The following is an 18,248-nucleotide window of genomic DNA, read 5'->3' as shown; positions in this document are numbered from 1 at the left end:
GTAACAGAGCAGCAAATAGCCAGAAGCTCGCTCGAAAGATCCGATGGGAAAAGTCCGGGGCGTTACTCAAGCATCGAGTGGGTTGGGAACTTTGCAGATTTTCTGCATGGGAAAGGCAGAGGATCCCGGATGAGGGAGGAGAAGCAAAGGGCCATAGCTGGGATGGGTGATGGAATGGTTCGAGTAGATCGTAAGTTGAATAGTCAACCATGGAGCCAACACCTACTTACTTCAGGTAGACTCGTGTATCGGAACCCCTTGCATTACGCCCACACCGTCTTGAAAGAGGGATGAGAAACCGATCATAAATATCCAGTAGCTCATTAGCTAGAGAGATAACCAATCTGTAGACAAGACAATACCTTGTAGTTAGTTAACGGCTGGCCAGACTAACTAAAAGATAGTCCGAAACACCGGGTCCATCGTCACATGCGGGCCCTTTCCGCTTGGAAGGCGCGAGAAAAAGGCCAAAAACCAAGCAAAGCAAAAGCAAAGCAAAGCAAGCAAGCAAGCAACTCAGCACACGATCATTGCATCACCCGCTCACTCTCCTCTCCTCTTTCTCCCTTCTCTTTCTCTCCTTATCCTCTCGCCCATTCTCACCCCTCCATCGCCAACTCTCTTCGTCTTCCCTTTTCTTTCCTTCTTGCCTCGGTCGTTCTCTTCGTCTTCCCTTGTATTATTTAATTTCAACCCGCCTTGAAACTTCCCCTGAACCCGCTTTCTAGTCCCCGGCACTTTCCTCCTTATCTTTTCCTCCCGAAAATCCTCCAGACCTTCCGAAACGCACACACGACTTTCCACCATGGCTGACGTGAGCTACCCCGACACAAATGGCCACAGTAAGGTACGGGGTGTCGCCGGTTTTCGTGTTCTGCTGTTTTGTGAGGACGCATTGAAGCTGATTTAGTCTCTGATCGCAGTTCCGAATCTCCCACGCACATGCTCCCAGTGTTTGTTACACGAACTGACCGTTACTCCCTCGCTTAGGCGCACTCGCAAAGGGTAAATAGCTGGCTCCAGGCACACCTGCTTCGTGTTTACCGCTCGAAATTGGTGACTTCATGACCAATTGATCTGACATACACTCGATTTAGGCCCCATTGCCGAGAACATCAAGTCCGAGGCGTCCCGCACTGGTCAAGAATTCCGCGACTTGAGGAACACTAGCCCTTCATCTACCACTGCGACCGGTCAACCCTTGACTTGTACGTTTTGACACAAATCAGCTTGCAGGCGCTCTCTGCTGACCCGGTCCAGACTACCACTCGCTGCTGTACAGCCTTTTGAGCGTATGTGATCTTGGATGCCGCCAGGCGCGTCACCGTCTAATTGATTGTTGTAGTGGGAGCAACCCCGAGCTACCGCCATCTCTTTCGCGAGTGTCGTCACATTCATCTTTGCCGCCCGTTACCTTCCCCTCCTCCGTTGGTTCTTCAAATTCATCTATGTGGTTCTGGGATGTAGGTTTAATCGCGGGTCCCACCCAGGAACAACAACATGTGCTGATCGCCGATTGTACTAGTCACCGCTATTGTCGAGGTCGGCGGCAGACTTGCTCTGTCACAGAGTGTCGTGAGCTCATTCCGGCCTCGCAAGTACTACACCGTGCCCAAGGAGACAATCGAGGCTGTGTTGGAGGACCTTGAGCAGCTCATCGACTTTGTCCTCATTGAGTTCCAGCGTGTTCTGTTCGCCGAGAACATTGTCCACACCATTGCAGTACGTCCAAGAAACACCAGTTACTGGCGACTCGGGCCAATACTAAAACAATGTGCAGTCTTTCTTTGCCGCTTTCACCGCCTACTGGTTGATCAAGTTCCTTCCTTTCTGGGGACTGTCATTGATTGCGGTCACCATCGCCTACATGGGACCCTTGGTCTACATCAACAACCGTGAAGTCATCGATGCCCACATTGAGCACGCGCAGGAAGTTGTCAACAGCCAGGCCCACCAGCTGAAGGATCTTGCTGAAGAGCGCACTGCCCATGCCACGGGTGTTGTGAGGCAGTATGTTGGTGACTACAGTGCCAAGGCCCAGGGATACATGCGTCGCTCTGCCACCCCCGAGATGGCTCGGGCACCCGCCCCCGTTATCAAGAAGGAGCCTGAAGCCGAGCCCGAGATCAAGACGACTGATTTCCCGGAGGCACCCAAGGAGGAGCCCGTGGCCACCCAGGAGCCCGTTGTGGAGACGATCGAACAGCCTGCTGAGCAGGTGAAGTCGGAGCCTCTTCTGGCAGCTTAGGGAACCGAGGCCTTTCATACTTGATCGGCTATTGGTCGGGATTACTCGGGTGATGGACTTGTGGGAATTGCGGGGTAGGTGCAGGGGTGATCAGAATTGGTAGCAGTGACATCCAGGTAGGATGAATTGGTTGGGTGCATGATGAGTAACCGGAATGATGCGTTTCGAGGGTTTGCGGATTATAATTGTATGTTTCGATGCTGGCTGCGACTTATGCTGCAACTTGTCGAATGTAATCACCGTATGACTTGATTTTCTGTCGGATTAAACTTTGCCTCGGATTTAGTGCCAGTACTACGGAGGAGTGACGTAGGCAAGCCAGTCGGGAGTATGTTGATACAGCGTTTCATGTCACGATGGATATCACGCGGTGGATACATGGTATAAATCCCAACGCATGCCATCATAAAGTAGTTCAAGTCCATACGACAACACTCAATGTTTGAATAGTACTTACGTGCAGCCCTATGATACCTATATCCGCGGGGCCAGACCTATAGACCTATGGGGCCTACCTAAATTAGCCTGAGCGGGAGCGGCAACGGGAACCAAAAAGACTAGTAGCATAGCAGCTATACCCGGAAACATAAAAAGGAAATTGCTGTGCATCATCCGTGAATCGAACACGGGCCTCATCGATGGCAACGATGAATTCTACCACTAGACCAATGATGCTTGTTGATGGAAGAGTTGTTTTTATAATACTTTATAGCCCAGCAACACGTACAGTGAAACACGCATCCAGTATCCGTGCACTTGGTTCAAATCCCGAATGTCAACAATTACCTACCGAGCAAAAATCTACAAGTCACCTCGACACCTGCCCTTCTAGTTCTAGTAGGTGATCAGTGCCGCCTGTAGGTCGCGCAACGAGGTAAATGGGGCGGGTGATGGGGGGTGAGGGTCATCCAATGGTCCGGCGTGGTCTGGAAATAAACTCCGCGTGGTCTAGCACTAAACACAGAATAATACTTTTCTGTTTTGACTATATTGAGCTATACCAAGAATAATTTCAGATCATGATAAGATATATTAAGAATATATCTAAACTATAAAAGATTTACATCCTACTGTCGTACAATACTATCAGTCTTTCTTTTCCCAAATCATGCATATTTATCTTATATATATATATAGTGTATGCAATTATAGTATAAGGTTGAATTATAAATAGATATACTAAATATATACTCAGTATAAATAAATAAAGTATATATAACTTACAGAAAGCAGAAAATAACTTTTAATATATACAGAAAAGATACTGGGGTACTGTCATAGAACAACTTAGGGAAGTTGTACACACAAGGCCTAAAAAGACCATCATTACCCGCAGCTACCTGCGGACCCCTAGAATTCTGCTTATATAGACATGTATACACGGGAGTAGGTGGTCGCTACCACCAGTCTATTAAGAATATCATCGCACATCAATTGTTCGTTCATTAAGGCGTATGAATATCCGTGGTGCCTGTTGATTTCTTGCGTTGCTCCAATAACGCAGCCACGTCTTCCAATGAGCTCAACTCACACCACACGCAGACTTTTCGATTTACGTCCTTCAGGGCCACACCCCAGTCGTTTAAAATCACCTTGCCGGTTGTACACGGGCCAATGGGCTAAAGTGCACCGATGGAAGTTGATGATCAGGGCTCGCTGGAGCTCAGCATTCCATAATACGTTTTCCAAACGTAGATCCTGGTGGCAAATACCCAAGGAACGGATTTCCTTTACCGACTGAGAAATCCCCGCCGGGATAGTTTTGTCCAGAATTATGTTATTTAAACTCTCGCCACCCCAGCCCATTAGTAGCATATGGCGAATTCTTCCCGCGCCATGTGTAGTCCCTTTCCCGAGAACAGTATATCCGAAGGTGGTACAAGTAATTTTGAACAGTACGCCGTAGTCCCCCCGAGTGCCTATAGGAGTGCAGTTCTGATCTAAATCTTGATCAAGCTGCGCCTTGAGCTCCTTCACTAAGTCAGCTGTGCTGATAAGGTGGCGACCCTCCCTTCCGCCGAGCCTATGCAGCTCGGTGCTTGGTCAGTCCGGGTCGAATGTGCTCCCTTGCTGTAGCCCAAGAAGGCACTTTTGTGTACAATACTGAGCAGCGTGTGGGCGAGATTGCCCGCTTTGATTCGCTCGAGGACCTGCCTGAGGTGCAGAGCGCTGGGCTGGAGGGGATGATGTGACCTGGCTGAACCCCCGCTTGCGTCCAGCAGATGCAACAGGATCTACCTCAGAATCAGAAGAGTCCCCTTGGATATGCTGGTCAGATGATGGCGCGCCCCAGACACTGCTCGCGTGGGCACTCGACGACCCTCGACAGCGGAAGATCCCGCAGGAGACGATGAAGGTATATACTCAGAGGTACTCTGCTCAGGACTAGTGTATTCGGAGCAGGCATAGTCCAGCTTTGGATTCTGTGGTAATTCCGTCGCTGGGATCTGGGAGCGCTCGCTATCGAAACTCGTGTGCCATTTCGGCAGCTTGTTTGCAGCAGCATTGCGCCAGGCTTGATCACGAAAAGGAGTGCGAAAGCTCATCAAACAAGCGCATAAAGCTCTCTCGACTCTGGTGTGCGGCCCCTGAGCATTGGTATCTGGCCCGCCTACATCGTAGTGTAATGTAGCTGGATCGTCGAAAGGCACCCATAGTTGCACATCTATAAGGCCGTTCGTAATGGACGAGCATCCGACTCCATATTCTATCATCCCATGGAATTGTTGAACGGCCACTGACCCAGCCAACCGCGCAGCATTGTATCTCTGCTTCTCCGGCCCATCTGTTGGTACAATGTCTGGTTCAACGATCTCCTGCCAAAATTTCATCGGTCGAAATCCTTCGCGTATGATTTATACCGGAAGTTTATGAGATACTTTGTATTCAATAGTAATTAGTAAGGTATTTATATGACCATCAACGCGGTGGATGCAGAATTGATCGGGCCTAGACATTTTGGTATCCGATCCCGACCGTTCAACCTCATCCAGCGCATTAGCATGGTTGTCGAATCATACACCATCACCAAGCCCAAATTCTTCGCGGGCTGCGGGTATCTTGCAGAGCTCCGAGATTATATCGCGCACATGATCTTCTAAGGCAAATCGCTCGTAACTCTCAAGATCTTGTTCACTGCTGATCGGACGAAGTGCGAAACGCCGACTAAGTCCCTCTTGGACATTGGCCTCCGAATTCGAGATTTAACGTTAGCACTTATTATAAGTTATATTAGTAACGCTACGGATCTTCGTGATGTCTGGTACCATGCCGAATGCCGCTGGTAACGAACAAGGCTCACCATTATGATATAAGATATAGAGTGTGAGCATTCTATGCTATAAGTTAGAAATATAGAAAGTTGAGCACAGAAGTATGCCTTTACGTCGCAACGAGAGTTCCTAGCAGAGTATGTTTGGCAATTCACAACAAATAAGCTTCGCGATCGGCGATCGGTCTTTGCGAGCCCCGACGGCCGACACCGTGAGGTGGATACCCCACTTTTTTTCGTGCTCTCACGCAGTGACGGTATATCGGAGGTTCTTTTCCCCATACCTCGGAGATAAGATCAGACCTGTGAGTTCCGGGAGAGTAAGTCGTCACCATCCTGGGTTTCACCTGGCTCCGGCAAGCTTATATGTAAAAACCCTTGCCAGTACCCTATCCTTCCTTTGACCACATTGATCTCGGACAAGTTAGTCAAGATGTCACCCGATTTTGAAAACGATGTTATCCTTCTCACATGTGCCAGCGGCAAGCAATGTTCACAGCTGATTCCTCTACTCTACGGCAAATGGAAACGCCTACGCCTTGCTGTACACAGCTCATCCTCTGAGAAAGTCCTCCAAGAGCAGTATCCCAACGCCCATGTTATCCGCGGAGATATGGCATGTGCTGAAGACGCCCGACGTATCTTGTCTGGAGTCTCAAGTGTTCTCTATATCGGCCCGTCCGTTCATAGCAATGAATCTCAAGTTGGGTTCACAATGATCGACGCGGCATTACACGAGGCGCAGCATGGTGGCTTGAAACACTTTGTCTACTCCTCTGTGTTGCATCCACGGATCCGAAAGCTCATGAATCATGATAGCAAGCGATATGTGGAAGAATATCTTATCGAATCCGGGCTTAACTATACAATCGTCCAACCAAGCCATTTCCTTGATCCGCTTCCGGTGTCACAATTGCTACAGCAAGAGACACCTATCTTCTCGGCAAAGTTTGACCCTGACATCACATTTTCGTTTACCGTTCTCAAAGATCTGGCGGAAGCATTCGCGAAGATTCTGAACGAGCGAGAGAAACACTATCTGGCCGAATACACCGCCTGTTCTACTGGTCCTACCTCATACACAGATGTCATATCTGTCCTGGGCAAAGAAATTGGCAAACCAATCCAGATCGAGCTACTGGAATATTCCAAGTCTGCGGAAATCTTCGAAAAAGCTATCGCCGGGAATGGAGCTATACCACGGACTACCCGCGACACCATTCAACGGTTAATGCTCTACTACAATTTCTACGGGATTAAAGGGAACACAAATGTGCTTGAGTGGTTACTGGGGCGGAAGCCGACAACTGTCCAAGAATTTCTTCACCAGAAGGTGCTCGAGTGTAAGGGTCCTTAGAGGATTATATTTTAGGGTCTGTTGTCATATTATACCCTCTTTGATGTTGATAATCGTAATTATATTTGTGTGGTGGACGTTCTCCATCACAAATATTTCACATTCAGCCCGAACTAGTGACCTCACGCAATCAAGGGAAACAATGTCGGTCTTAATTTATGCATAACAAACCTCAGTTTTCGGATGTGAGGAGTGAGGATCAACCCTTTCCCTGTATTATAGAACCAACTACAGCTCTCAACTCAAAACGAGCCATAATGAGCAGTAGGAACCAAACTTGGTTTGAACAATACAGTGATGAATATCCTGCCACCTTCGTACACATATTGCTAAGACTTTCAGCCTAACAATGACTTCCAGTGGAGATCGGGATGTATTCCGGTCATGTGACATCATAGGAGCCGGATTTAAGAAGTCGGGGGGCCGAATCCCCGTACGGCGATCGGCCAGCCGAATCAAGAGTGACGAGTAAATTAGCTAACTGACCCTCTAATTCTTCAAGGCACTACAGTCGTACCTGGAACTTAAAAAATGGACATTAGCCTCGGATTGTCTTCCAATCCTGCCCATCTTAACTCCCTCACTCGTACCGATGCTTTGAAGTACTCGACTTCCCTCTTCCCTTGATTATTCTGGAAATTAAATACGAATCGCATTCGACATCATCCATCATAATGATCGATTTCATTCGCCATCATTGGTATGACCTGGGCGTCATACCATTCTTTCTCTCCCTTCGATACCTCCATCTGAATCGATCTAAATTATCGACTTCGCAGAAATTCCTCCTTGCCAATTTCATGACAGTTTTGGTCCATCAGTTTGAAGAATATCGCTTCCCGGGGGGTTTTCCTGTCGCAATGAACCTGGGTGTACACTCTAGCGATCGACCTGACCGGTTCCCTTTGAGTTCTCAATCTGCGACTTTCACCAATGTGGTCGCCACTTACGCATTCTATCTTCCTCCTGTGTTCTTCCCTGACCAAGTTTGGCTTGGACTGGCACCGTTTCTCTTCGGATTTGGACAGTTCTTCATTCATGGTATCAACATGAATATGAAGCTGGGTTCATTCTATAACCCAGGATTAGCATCTGTGGTCCCCATGTACATTCTCGGTTACTACTACATTCGTTACATGACACAGAGTGGTCAGTTGACAGGGCGTCAGTGGGCGCTTGGTCTGGCCTATGCCGCTGCATTTTGGTATTTGATGCTTATCAAGTCTACCTTTGGTTGGCTCGCGGATGACAACTCGCCATATCCCTTCCATCCGGCTGAGATGGAACGCGGAGGAATGGCTGCTTGGATTAGACGCGTTCGCGGTCAATGAGTACGGCGGTCACGTGCGTTCGCTTCACGCAGTCGGATGATACAATCTCCCGGGATATTATTCACACCCTGCGGTAAGATTGGTAAGGTGTGTAAGGTATTTTGGAGGCGAGTAGCAGAGTGGGATTGTTGTGTTATCAGGTCAGGATAAGCAGGTAATATCCACTAACAGTCAAAACATGTATTCTACTTTATTCACAATAGTAATGAGATACATACTATCTCTCTATACGACAGCCAAGTCCAAGACAAGTGCCAGACGCTACCAGATATTATGAAAAAGCGAAAATTTGCGGGTGCGAAGCCTGTAAGGAGTCTAGCTCTCGGACTTTTTCTCTCATTGCGTCACCGCGAAGGCTAGCTGTCCTCGAGTTTGGTGGCATACAATGCTATATACAGTAATAACGAATAATCTCTTCGCTGTATAGCTAAGGAAGGGAGCTTGTCAATAGGAGAGGTGACTAGAGACTGATTGCGCGAACTGGTTGCAGGATCTACATATACACAATTAGGAGGACGACGAGATATAAGGATGTGACTGAGAATTGATCATAACTTCTCCTCCGATTTAATTGGAATAACAATGTTAATGGATTCTGCCGAGCCTACCTAGCCTTCGGTGCGGTAGCAATCTGTACCTCCTTTCACCTTCATATACTCTTACGTCCAGTCCACCGGACTGTGGCCGCTAAGAAGTTGATATAGCTGAAAGATACCAAACGCACATTATCCGATGAAACTACCATGCAAGTGCTTCCCTGAATATCACCCATGCCAAGTGATACTCCTGTCTTGTAGAAACTCCTGTATGCCCCAGATTGCGTTCGGTCTCCCCCAACTGCTGCCCTTCACACCACCCTGCGGATCGGTTGCTGATAATGTGAATCTGCTAGTGCTACCCCTAAATCCTCAGATCATACCAGGAACTTATAACTTGTATACAATGTAGTAAAGTTGAGGTGTACTTGTCTGTATTCCAAAGAATTGAAATAGAATATGAATATCAAGCGGGTGAGGTGTTGTACAAAAGAAGATCAGAGTCAAGGTCTTCGAGTTTCCACTACACATATGTAGCCCTAGCAGCGGAATCCAACTCGGAAACATTCAAAAAGGAGCTCTCTTCGGCGTTAGGCTCCAATGAAGCCCACACTTGGACAACCCTCGTCGCCCTTGCTGTCAATGTCAGATTTACATAGGCTCGGGTTTTCCGGTGCTCGATAAACATAAACTCTTTTGCGTCTCACGTGGGTCTGACCCACCTTGCGGATCGGCCAGCTTTCTCTTATTGATCCCCCCAGGAACGCAGGCTCTAGACCCGGACTTACCGGTTTTACGGGGTTCGGAGGTTTTGTTTGCATGCTCCGAACTCTTTGTGGTCGTTCTCTAGACTTTGGGTGTTGGCATATCGGCCTGTCGGCCCTTGGTGACGCCGATTGTGGATCAAGTCCATAACAGTCTACGCAACGAGAGAGGTAGGTGCGGGGTAGTCGCAATCTAACGGCAGACGATCTGGTTTATTCCCTCACCATTCAATTTGAGTATAATCTACTGAGCTTCTTTCCTTTCATAGCCAGAACATAAGATACAAAATTGTCTCAATCATGGTGGTGCCATTGATTGCGCTCGAAGAGCATTATTTCTCATCTGCGGTCACTCAAGATCAGAAAGTCGATCGTTACGCTAGTTTCCCCCCTCATATCCCGGTCAAATTGAGGGCAGTCGGTGACGATAGGATACGAGACCTGGATAACGGGAATATCAAGCTTCAGATCCTTTCGCATGCTCCTGGCATTAGGTCTCCACCTCTATGTACCGCAGCCAACGATGAGCTTGCGTCGAAGATATCTAAGCACCCGACCCGACTGGCTGGCCTTGCTATGCTTCCTATGGACGATCCAGCCGACGCTGTAACCGAGCTTGAGCGGTGCATCAGGGAGTTACACTTTGTCGGTGCCTTGGTGGATAACCATGTCAACGGAGAGTTTTATGACAATCGACGCTTTTGGCCGGTCTTTCAAAAGGCAGTGGAACTCAATGTGCCGATATACATTCATCCTTCCTTCCCAGCAGACAGAGAGCAATACGAGGGTAACTACAGTGATAGGATTGCCACTGCACTTAGTGCTTTTGGTTGGGGGTGGCACTCGGATACTGCCCTATGCCTTTTGAAGTTGTTTGCCAGTGGGTTCTTCGACTGCTTCCCTGAGGCTAAGATAATAATAGGACATATGGGAGAGATGATCCCATTTCAATTAGAGAGAATCATCACGGTGGCAGATACCTGGGGCCTGAAACGAGGGTTCAGGCAGGTCTGGAAGGAGAACATATGGGTTACGACGAGCGGCATGTTCGCCCTTCCTCCTCTGCAATGCTTGTTACAGACGACCGATATCAGCCACGTCCTCTATAGCGTCGACTATCCGTTTTCGTCAAATGAAAAAGGGCTCGCTTTTGTTGAGGAGGTGCAGAGAAGCGGCCTGCTTTCGGAAGATGACTTCAAGAAATTTGCCTTCCGCAATGCAGAAACATTGCTTGGTGTGAAAGCTGAATAGATCGATAGATAGTTTTGAGCCTCATCGGGGTTACGCTAAACTCTCTTTTAAGCTGTTTATAACGATTCTATTTACGCTAAATTTTCCTGAATCACCAATATCTTGCGCATGTCTAATCCCCGATATAGACTCTTCTCGCAGTCATAGGACAAGTTGATTATTTCCATTGTACATGGAGAGAAATTAGGAGAGACCGTTCGGCACACAAGGTCATGTGTTCTAGAAAGGAACTGATTCTTGGCCTCCATGAAGCGCTTTGCGCGTTTCATTGAGACTCCTGGCTCCATGAATGGGGAAAGAGCAAACTTGGTCCATGAGAACTAGTCACTGAGGCATGCGTGTGGTGTGTTGAGTCAGATCCATCACGATGTTACATACCGCACGCTTCTTCCATGTCTTTGTCTTGTTCCATGCACACATAGTCTGTGTGTGGCCACACAGTACACGGAGATGTGCATAGGATTGGCGTCGTGTGTTTACACTTTATTGTCCTATTGCCAGTCCGAAATCGCATGGCAGTCATCTTCCGTATCTGCAGTTCTCTTTCGTGGACTCGGGCCGCCAATAATAGGTCACAAATTCAAATTGCATGAACTAGCCGCGGAAATACAGGAGGCAGTCCCAAGGGCATCAGCGTATATTATCAGAGGAAGTAGGAAACCTCCACCAACACCCATTTCTGTGAAGACAGAATGATCCTTTAGGGAAGACCTCCTCCTCCTCTTGACGAGAGGTCTTTCAGGCATGCTGGTAAGTTTTCCAGCTCCTGTTTCAGTACGTCTGGGTCATCACATTTCCGAGCCGTGTCGAAATCGATCAACGTAGCTTTAGAGTCGTGGATAAGAAAATTGAATCGATTTGTATCCCCATGGAGGATCCCTAAGCCATGTAGCCGAGACAAGACCTCCCTGCAGGTTTCAACATCCTGAGCGCCCGCGTGCCTCGCGTTGCTTATGTGTTCCATCAAGAATCCAATCACCCGGCCGTCTTCAGTCAAGTGACCTAGAAATCGGGGCCCGATGTCATGTCCCGATATCCATTGATATGCGGAGGTTTCGTTCTCGATGTATTGAATCTCCCAAGGGAAGCGGGCGAATTTGGCGACAGCAGTACAATCAAGGGAGGGGCTCTTGACCTCGTAGAGACCCGTTCGTAACTTTCGTCCGACCGAAAGCCCCAAGTAGTCCACATATGTCCCATGCCAGTGATTTCGCACCCCAGGAATTTGAGTGGACTTGACGGAAGCAAAATATGCTCTGCCGTTCTTTGCGTCTTTGGTGACTAGTCCATCGTTCCAATCGCCGGGTGGGAGTTCTGGCAGGATCGAGGCTAAAGAAGGGCCAAAGTACATATCTTCGGCGCTGTAGACGCCAGGGTCGATGGTAATGTATTTTATGGACTGATTGTCGACCAGAAGGCGGAAAAAGCTTTGGTCATCCTCGTCAACTTCGGCTTGAAGTAGCTCGATCTTTCGCAGGTTTCCCATTTCGACGTCAGAAAGGTCCGCGTTCTAAGTTAATCTGGAAGAGTGGTGGGCCCGTGAGGGCCTATTCTCCTCAGCGCCATCTTCCCTGTCTCCTAGCCGACCCAATATTAATGCGTCAGTAAATCAGCTAGCAAACCGGCGTGGACACGAAGGGAGGATAAGGGTCAAGGGTGAGTGTTGGGGTGTTGAAGAGGTGAGCGAATCACCACGGATGGGTGAGCAAATCACCTGACTCACCCGGCTCACCCTCTTAAAGCGGCAATGGCCAAAAGAGGAAAGAAAAGTGTCCCCGTAGATTTCTGAACGATAGAAATTCCTACCTAGTACCCCTGAAACCTTCTATTCGATCTTTCACCCATCTTCAATGATATAATTCTGTGTCTATACATGCCAAGTATATTTAAAATACTCTTAGTCAACCCCTACTAAAAGCAGCAGTTAGGCAAAAAGCCAAGCAGTCTAGGTTATGCTCCCCGCACCCTGACATATATTTATACTATTTGTCACAAGGCAACTATACAGGCATAGATTGCATGCAGGACATGGATCAGCAAACTTCAATCAAATTTCAACCGCCAATATAATATGATCATGCATACACGGTTACGCCACTACTCATCACTGCTTCAAATTACCTAGTCATGTCGCTCAAAGTAGAGACAAAAGGTACTAAGATGAAAAGGGAAAGAAAGAAAAGAAGGGTTGACTGACCTCAAAAAGGCAAGTAAGTAGGGAACGACAATCCACAATACATAGTAGTTTTAGTACTCTAGAGCAATGCAGTAAAACCGGATATACTTAAATCAAATATCGATTCAAACCCCGCAAAATCAATAATCTGAACCCCAGAAAAAGAAGCAACATGGCTTAGCTGAACAAGCTTCTGCCTCTGCACTAGCCAAGAAAAAACCGAACATGACAGCCAAGTAAACAATATACCCGATAAATAAATAATTGAACGGCGTTCAACTGAAAGCATATCTAGGGATGGATGGATGGATGGATGGATGAGTGGATGGATGTACACGCAATCAGGCAGTTAGCATTTCCTGAGATTGGAAGGAGAAGAGGCCAATGCACGATATCTATGTATCTATGTATCTATCTGTTTTATCACCATCGTGTGTAATGTGTGTATATTATAGTCACAGTAGAGAAGAGTACCACGGAGTAAGAGCAGCTTCTTACCCCGCGACAACAAACCAAACCAAACCAAACTTGTTTCCACTCCCATGAAACTGGGAACTGGAGGGGTTGTTTGTGCCTTGCAAGTGTCAGTTGAAACAGATTCTGGAGTAAGGCAGGTAAGATCTACCAAGATCTGAACGAGGCCAAAGCACACGGAAAACACTGCAAGGCATCCCTTGCTTTTCGAAACAAGATCTGAAGTTTAAAGAGAGTTGGCAGGCTGGGTAACTCGGTGCCTTTTTTTTCTGTCTCTGGAGGAGGTCGAGTTGGTATAAGAGGTGGGTATGTTTCCTCTTCTTTTCACATCCTGGGATCATGTTAATGGTCATTGTCTATACTACTGAGCTGTCTTCAGATTCAGGATTCTCCCTTCTGCGGGCTGGTTCGATTAGTCTTCTGTATATCGTTATGTACACCAACTTTTCGTTTCAAGTCTTTAACATCCTCCCCCTCCCCCGTTCCCCTCATTATATGTACCTGAAAAAATCGCAACCGAAAAAAGATGAAGAAGGGAAGACAAAGCATGTATCCTGGGGTTGATGGTGCTCTCGCCGCACTGGTGAAAATATTAAGTAAGTATTATGGTATATGAGTATGTCCCTTCTTTTAGGCCGTTCCTCCCAATAACCGCATTACATGAATGACGAGGACAAAAGAAACAAGGAAAGAAAGAAAGAGGAAGACACGACCGTTATCACGCCCTGCTAAAACCCCAACCGGACCCGAGAAACAAAGGAAACAAAGAAAACCCATAACAAAGGGAAAAGAAGTCTAATAATTAAAGTAGTAGGGATGTGTGCAGCTCCCAAGATCTCCGGAAAGCCCCATAACAGGTAAGGACTGCTGTGCTTGGCTGTGTGGGTAATACTTCATTGAATAAGGATTGGCGTCCAAGGTTGTTGTCGCGGCTGCTGCCGCTGCCGCTGCCGGCTCCTGGTGGAACATGGCCCCTCCGGTGAGGTCGAGAGAATAGTCGCCCTCGCGGTGACGCTTTAACGGCGCGAACGAGGCCGATGCGTCGGTATCCCATGCTGTAGGGATAGGAGGCTTGCAGGGGTCTGACGCCTTCGATGTGGGTGGCTTTGACGTGAGCGGGGATGTGGTGGCGGTGGACGGAAAGACGGATGTGTGTGATTCGAGATCAGGAATTTCCTTCCTATAGACGGGATTGCTTTCCTTGAGGGTCTGGGTGGGTGAGCCCAGAGTTTGGGAGTCGGTGAGCTCGGGGAGGTGGACGCGGGAAACGCAAATCACGGCGGAGCCATCTGCAGTTGCTAAGTATGAGACATGTCCAAAAGACCCAATAACCCAATAGTGGATGGAAAGCGCTTACCTGTTCGACCGTCTAGGTATCGTTCTTCCTCCTCTCGTACGTGGTAGATCTCATCGAGCACGGGGATACGTTCGACGGGAGCGATTTGGCGCCGTACAGACTGGTCGGCTTCCTTCAATTTCTCCACGCAGATAGCGTGACTTTCACGCAGCTCGCAGAGAATATGGACAAGCAGGCGGATACGCTCTACATCCAACATTAGCGCGACTGATGGACGAAGCAGAGTGATGAAATACACACCCGCCTTCAGAAGATGATCTGGTTCACGGTGAGTAACACCCGCCGGCCACCAGGCTGGCTTGGTCAGCTCAGGGTCAAATTGCTGCGATGATCCGGATATGATCTTGCGTCCATTGTATGGATAGTTGACTTGTTTCCGGGGCTCCACGAGCTTGATGTATGCTTTGGCCAGAATGCGACAGTTGATCTGCTGCAGGCTGTCAAAAGCCTTCTCGTAGTATCTGCGCAGAAGGCCGGTGTTGCGCACGGGCAGCATGGACTTCTGGTGACAGGTGATGCTCATGGGAACGAGGCATTCATGGGATACCCGCTTCCTTTTGGACTGAGGAGGTTCTGTGGTGGAGTGGAACCTGAAGATGATCAGTGGTTGGGTCGCATTGCGATTGAGAAAGGGCGCAAGTACATTTGTTTAGCTGATAGATCGCTGGCGCTGGGAGATTCTGGGGAGAGTGGGCTTCTGCCTCTGATGTCTTCTGTTGTTGTGTTGGTGTCAACAAAGTATCCGTGCGAGACGTCAACAAGGAACCCTACCGAGCATTTTGGATGGATCACCTTTGCCCGACAGTGCCACCGCACGCAGAAAGTTTTCCGTCACGCTGGGGGAGAGGATCGTCTGGCAGTTATTCGCGATGGATTGCGAGGCCTCGAAACGTAATTTGCCATTGTCGTCTATGTAGATGAGGGCGAAGTGCATACAAGCCAGCCCGTCTAATGGCGCATCCATGGACACGGGAGTGTGAGACTGGCACAGTCAGCTTGCGTTGCCATAACAATCGCCACAGCCATCAATCATACCATGGAAGCAGAAAGCAAGAGATGTGAATGTGATGACTCTCAAGGGATCAAGGTATACTTTTCAGTGGGATGACCTGTAAGAGTTCGATCAGGCTTCTGGTCGCAGTCGCGCAGGAGACAGAGAAGAAGCGTGTACAGTTGAAAGAAGTGAGACTCAGAAGCAAGGCACGAGAAGGAGCATTTTTAAAAGAACAGGACTGAGGCAAGAGGCAAAGGCCAGCAATATTGCAAAGAGAATGGGGGGAGTGGCCAATAGATCCACTCGCCGTGTTAAGCTTACCGGATCGTCCTCAACCTGGGCTTCAGCTTCGTTTCGTTTCCGGATCCGCGACGCCCCTCATGCAATCTTATATGCGTGCGCGAATATATTTCCTGTCTCTATTAGAAATTATTAAACCGTTGGCTCGCCTCCAGGACCGCGTCCGAAAAGGAAGGAAAAAGCAACTCAAGTTCTGACTAGGCTATAGTACTTCCAGTACACCGTAATGATGGACCGTCGCAACCAGATCAGTGGATCGGCCCAAGCTGTGTCACTAATGTGCGTGGCCCTATGTGGCACAGCAGCCGACGGGTCCTTATCCGCTCGCATGCATTTGGGCGTAGGAACTAATGCTATGCTGCGTCGTTGCTTCCAATCACCGAGCTCGAGAGAGAGGGTCATGTTGAAATCCGGTCCTGCTGGCAGTCTTGGAATAGAGAAAGTGGCTAGCTATCAGAGTGGATCTTTCAAGAGATTGTTTCGCCACCCCCGGTTGGTCATATCTCGAGATCATAGTCCCATTTCCCCAAGCTGGGGTTTGTTTGATTGCTATGGAATACGCCTTGTGGATGAATCTGTGTTGTGTACGGGGTAGCATGGACACTACCATTTTAGACAGTCGTGCCGTAGCAGGTTATGCCACCTGCTAGCAAGGTTAGCAAGATCGCCTCGAGCCGAGGGTCCAATAGGGCCGCTGGCGCATTAATGGAGGCTGCAATACATACTCTATCTCGTTCGATAGCATGCGGATGTGCCATTTCGTCTGCCTACCTTTTCCCGTTATGGAAGACTTCGTGTCTTATTTTCTCCTATCTACGCGATTGCCTCTTCCAGATATTGCTTTATTCTACCGAACACCCTCCCCTTGCCTGATGCGTCGGGTGTCAGACAGAGAAAGGTGCAGTTTGTCCATCCATGGTTCACTCCGACATCCGACCTGGCTGGCCGGCGGGGCAGACGCTGTCACCAGATAGTAGCCAACACGCCAGGCACCATATCGGATCATCCCGAGGAGGACATTTGTCATGGTACTAGCAAAAGTCAATAGCGGATGGTCGAGTACCGTAGGCCCGGAGGGGCTGGAGGGCGGTTCGTTCTACGTGGACCACCGAATATCTCAAAGCGATGCACCGGACATGCGACGGCACCTCCCACTTCCGGTGTTCACCCATTTGTCAAAAGATTCCCAATGCGGGTTTCCCGATGTGTATACGGATGGAGTCGAGGATCATGAGTTGACCTAGCATTGACGGAGGTGCCAGTCCAGACAGGGAATTATGCGATACCTATTACATACTGGGGTCGGAAAACAGTTGCGAGGCTGCCGTGACCCATAGCGGCGACTATTACTGTTGTACCGCATCATATTCGATGTTTGTTTTTTTCTCCATTTGGATATCCGGACAACACAACGCCATTGCTGGCCATCGTTCCTGCTACCCACATGGCAGATGTCAGGTAGTGACTTGGTCGAGTGTAGATCAAAGGCAGCCTTGCCACATTGCGGTACTTCGTGGCTATAATGAGCTTGCTGTTGGGATGCCCAAGCCAGTGTCCCGAAAACCTGGAGGGTAAAATTACAGCATTACCCTGGATTTCTTGGAAAAGAGTGCAGATGGAAAGAATCTAGAAAAGATCGAATGATTTTCAGCAGAAAAAAGAGGACAACAAAAAAAAATTAATGAAAGAGGAAAAGGGAAATAAATCATCAACAAAATAGAATTTAACACTTACCCAGTACTCCTAGCTGGACCCTTATGGGGACGTGACGGAGGCGGTTGCCGCAGGCCCACCAAGGTCATTGGCCCTTTTGCCTTCGGATCATGTCTGATCGAACGAATGGCTGAACCGATCCTGACGCGACGGATGGGAGCCCCGCCTCTGCCGAGACAAGGTTGTGACAGATCGCGGCCAAAGAACCCACAAGTGTGTGGTCAGAAGCAACCATCGGCGAACAGGAGGATGCCTGAGCGTACTGGGAGCACCTAATTCGCGATAATCCCGCCAGAACCGAGGAAACCACCGCAGCATGCCTGGCCTGCAACCGAATGCCACAGAGGGCCATTCAAGATAAGCACCTGTTTAGAAAATCCCAAACCCGTTGATGAAGTAGTACGGCCCTATCCGCCTGTTCCAGGTGTCGTTGGGAGGGGGACGTACATCTGTTCGATGTATGATGTGTCGGCCGG

At 48.6% G+C, this 18,248-nt stretch overlaps 7 protein-coding genes and 1 non-coding gene across 8 annotated transcripts; 4 read left to right on the top strand and 4 right to left on the bottom strand.

The window, feature by feature from the left end:
- The first annotated feature begins 732 nt into the window (after window positions 1-732).
- BO83DRAFT_375214 (uncharacterized protein) lies at window positions 733-2,575 on the top strand. Its single transcript, XM_025530406.1, has 7 exons — window positions 733-842; window positions 991-1,005; window positions 1,098-1,208; window positions 1,261-1,292; window positions 1,346-1,463; window positions 1,526-1,722; window positions 1,781-2,575. The coding sequence occupies exons 1-7, from the start codon at window positions 806-808 to the stop codon at window positions 2,246-2,248; spliced, it is 978 nt and encodes a 325-aa protein (XP_025391425.1). The 5' UTR covers window positions 733-805; the 3' UTR covers window positions 2,249-2,575.
- A 277-nt stretch (window positions 2,576-2,852) lies between these two features.
- BO83DRAFT_t71 lies at window positions 2,853-2,923 on the bottom strand. Its single transcript has one exon. It is a non-coding gene; the product is annotated as a tRNA-Gly (tRNA).
- An 835-nt stretch (window positions 2,924-3,758) lies between these two features.
- On the bottom strand, window positions 3,759-5,854 carry BO83DRAFT_405637 (uncharacterized protein; the record flags this gene model as incomplete). The annotated part of the gene is made up of 6 exons (XM_025533819.1): window positions 3,759-4,167; window positions 4,348-4,544; window positions 4,598-5,064; window positions 5,110-5,232; window positions 5,269-5,386; window positions 5,823-5,854. 6 exons carry the CDS (start codon window positions 5,852-5,854, stop codon window positions 3,776-3,778), a joined length of 1,329 nt encoding a protein of 442 aa, XP_025391424.1. The 3' UTR covers window positions 3,759-3,775.
- Window positions 5,855-5,907: 53 nt separating this feature from the next.
- BO83DRAFT_375212 (NAD(P)-binding protein) lies at window positions 5,908-7,113 on the top strand. Its single transcript, XM_025530405.1, has one exon. The coding sequence runs from the start codon at window positions 6,235-6,237 to the stop codon at window positions 6,874-6,876; it is 642 nt and encodes a 213-aa protein (XP_025391423.1). The 5' UTR covers window positions 5,908-6,234; the 3' UTR covers window positions 6,877-7,113.
- A 346-nt stretch (window positions 7,114-7,459) lies between these two features.
- Window positions 7,460-8,519, top strand: BO83DRAFT_405635 (HXXEE domain-containing protein). The gene has a single exon (XM_025533818.1). The coding sequence runs from the start codon at window positions 7,551-7,553 to the stop codon at window positions 8,205-8,207; it is 657 nt and encodes a 218-aa protein (XP_025391422.1). The 5' UTR covers window positions 7,460-7,550; the 3' UTR covers window positions 8,208-8,519.
- Window positions 8,520-9,514: 995 nt separating this feature from the next.
- On the top strand, window positions 9,515-10,794 carry BO83DRAFT_168159 (amidohydrolase family protein). The gene has a single exon (XM_025526367.1). It carries the CDS (start codon window positions 9,808-9,810, stop codon window positions 10,756-10,758), a length of 951 nt encoding a protein of 316 aa, XP_025391421.1. The 5' UTR covers window positions 9,515-9,807; the 3' UTR covers window positions 10,759-10,794.
- A 458-nt stretch (window positions 10,795-11,252) lies between these two features.
- Window positions 11,253-12,419, bottom strand: BO83DRAFT_168157 (alpha-galactosidase A precursor). Its single transcript, XM_025526366.1, has one exon. The coding sequence runs from the start codon at window positions 12,242-12,244 to the stop codon at window positions 11,459-11,461; it is 786 nt and encodes a 261-aa protein (XP_025391420.1). The 5' UTR covers window positions 12,245-12,419; the 3' UTR covers window positions 11,253-11,458.
- A 1,661-nt stretch (window positions 12,420-14,080) lies between these two features.
- BO83DRAFT_168099 (DUF2841 domain-containing protein) lies at window positions 14,081-16,147 on the bottom strand. The gene is made up of 7 exons (XM_025526364.1): window positions 16,081-16,147; window positions 15,801-15,874; window positions 15,537-15,747; window positions 15,409-15,478; window positions 15,006-15,355; window positions 14,766-14,951; window positions 14,081-14,697 (listed from the first exon to the last, which is right to left on the bottom strand). The coding sequence occupies exons 2-7, from the start codon at window positions 15,801-15,803 to the stop codon at window positions 14,204-14,206; spliced, it is 1,314 nt and encodes a 437-aa protein (XP_025391419.1). The 5' UTR covers window positions 15,804-15,874; window positions 16,081-16,147; the 3' UTR covers window positions 14,081-14,203.
- Window positions 16,148-18,248: the final 2,101 nt, after the last annotated feature.

Source organism: Aspergillus eucalypticola (genome assembly GCF_003184535.1).
Source record: "Aspergillus eucalypticola CBS 122712 chromosome Unknown BO83scaffold_4, whole genome shotgun sequence".
NCBI lineage: Eukaryota > Fungi > Ascomycota > Eurotiomycetes > Eurotiales > Aspergillaceae > Aspergillus > Aspergillus eucalypticola.
This window is presented reverse-complemented; position numbering and strand designations above follow the sequence as displayed.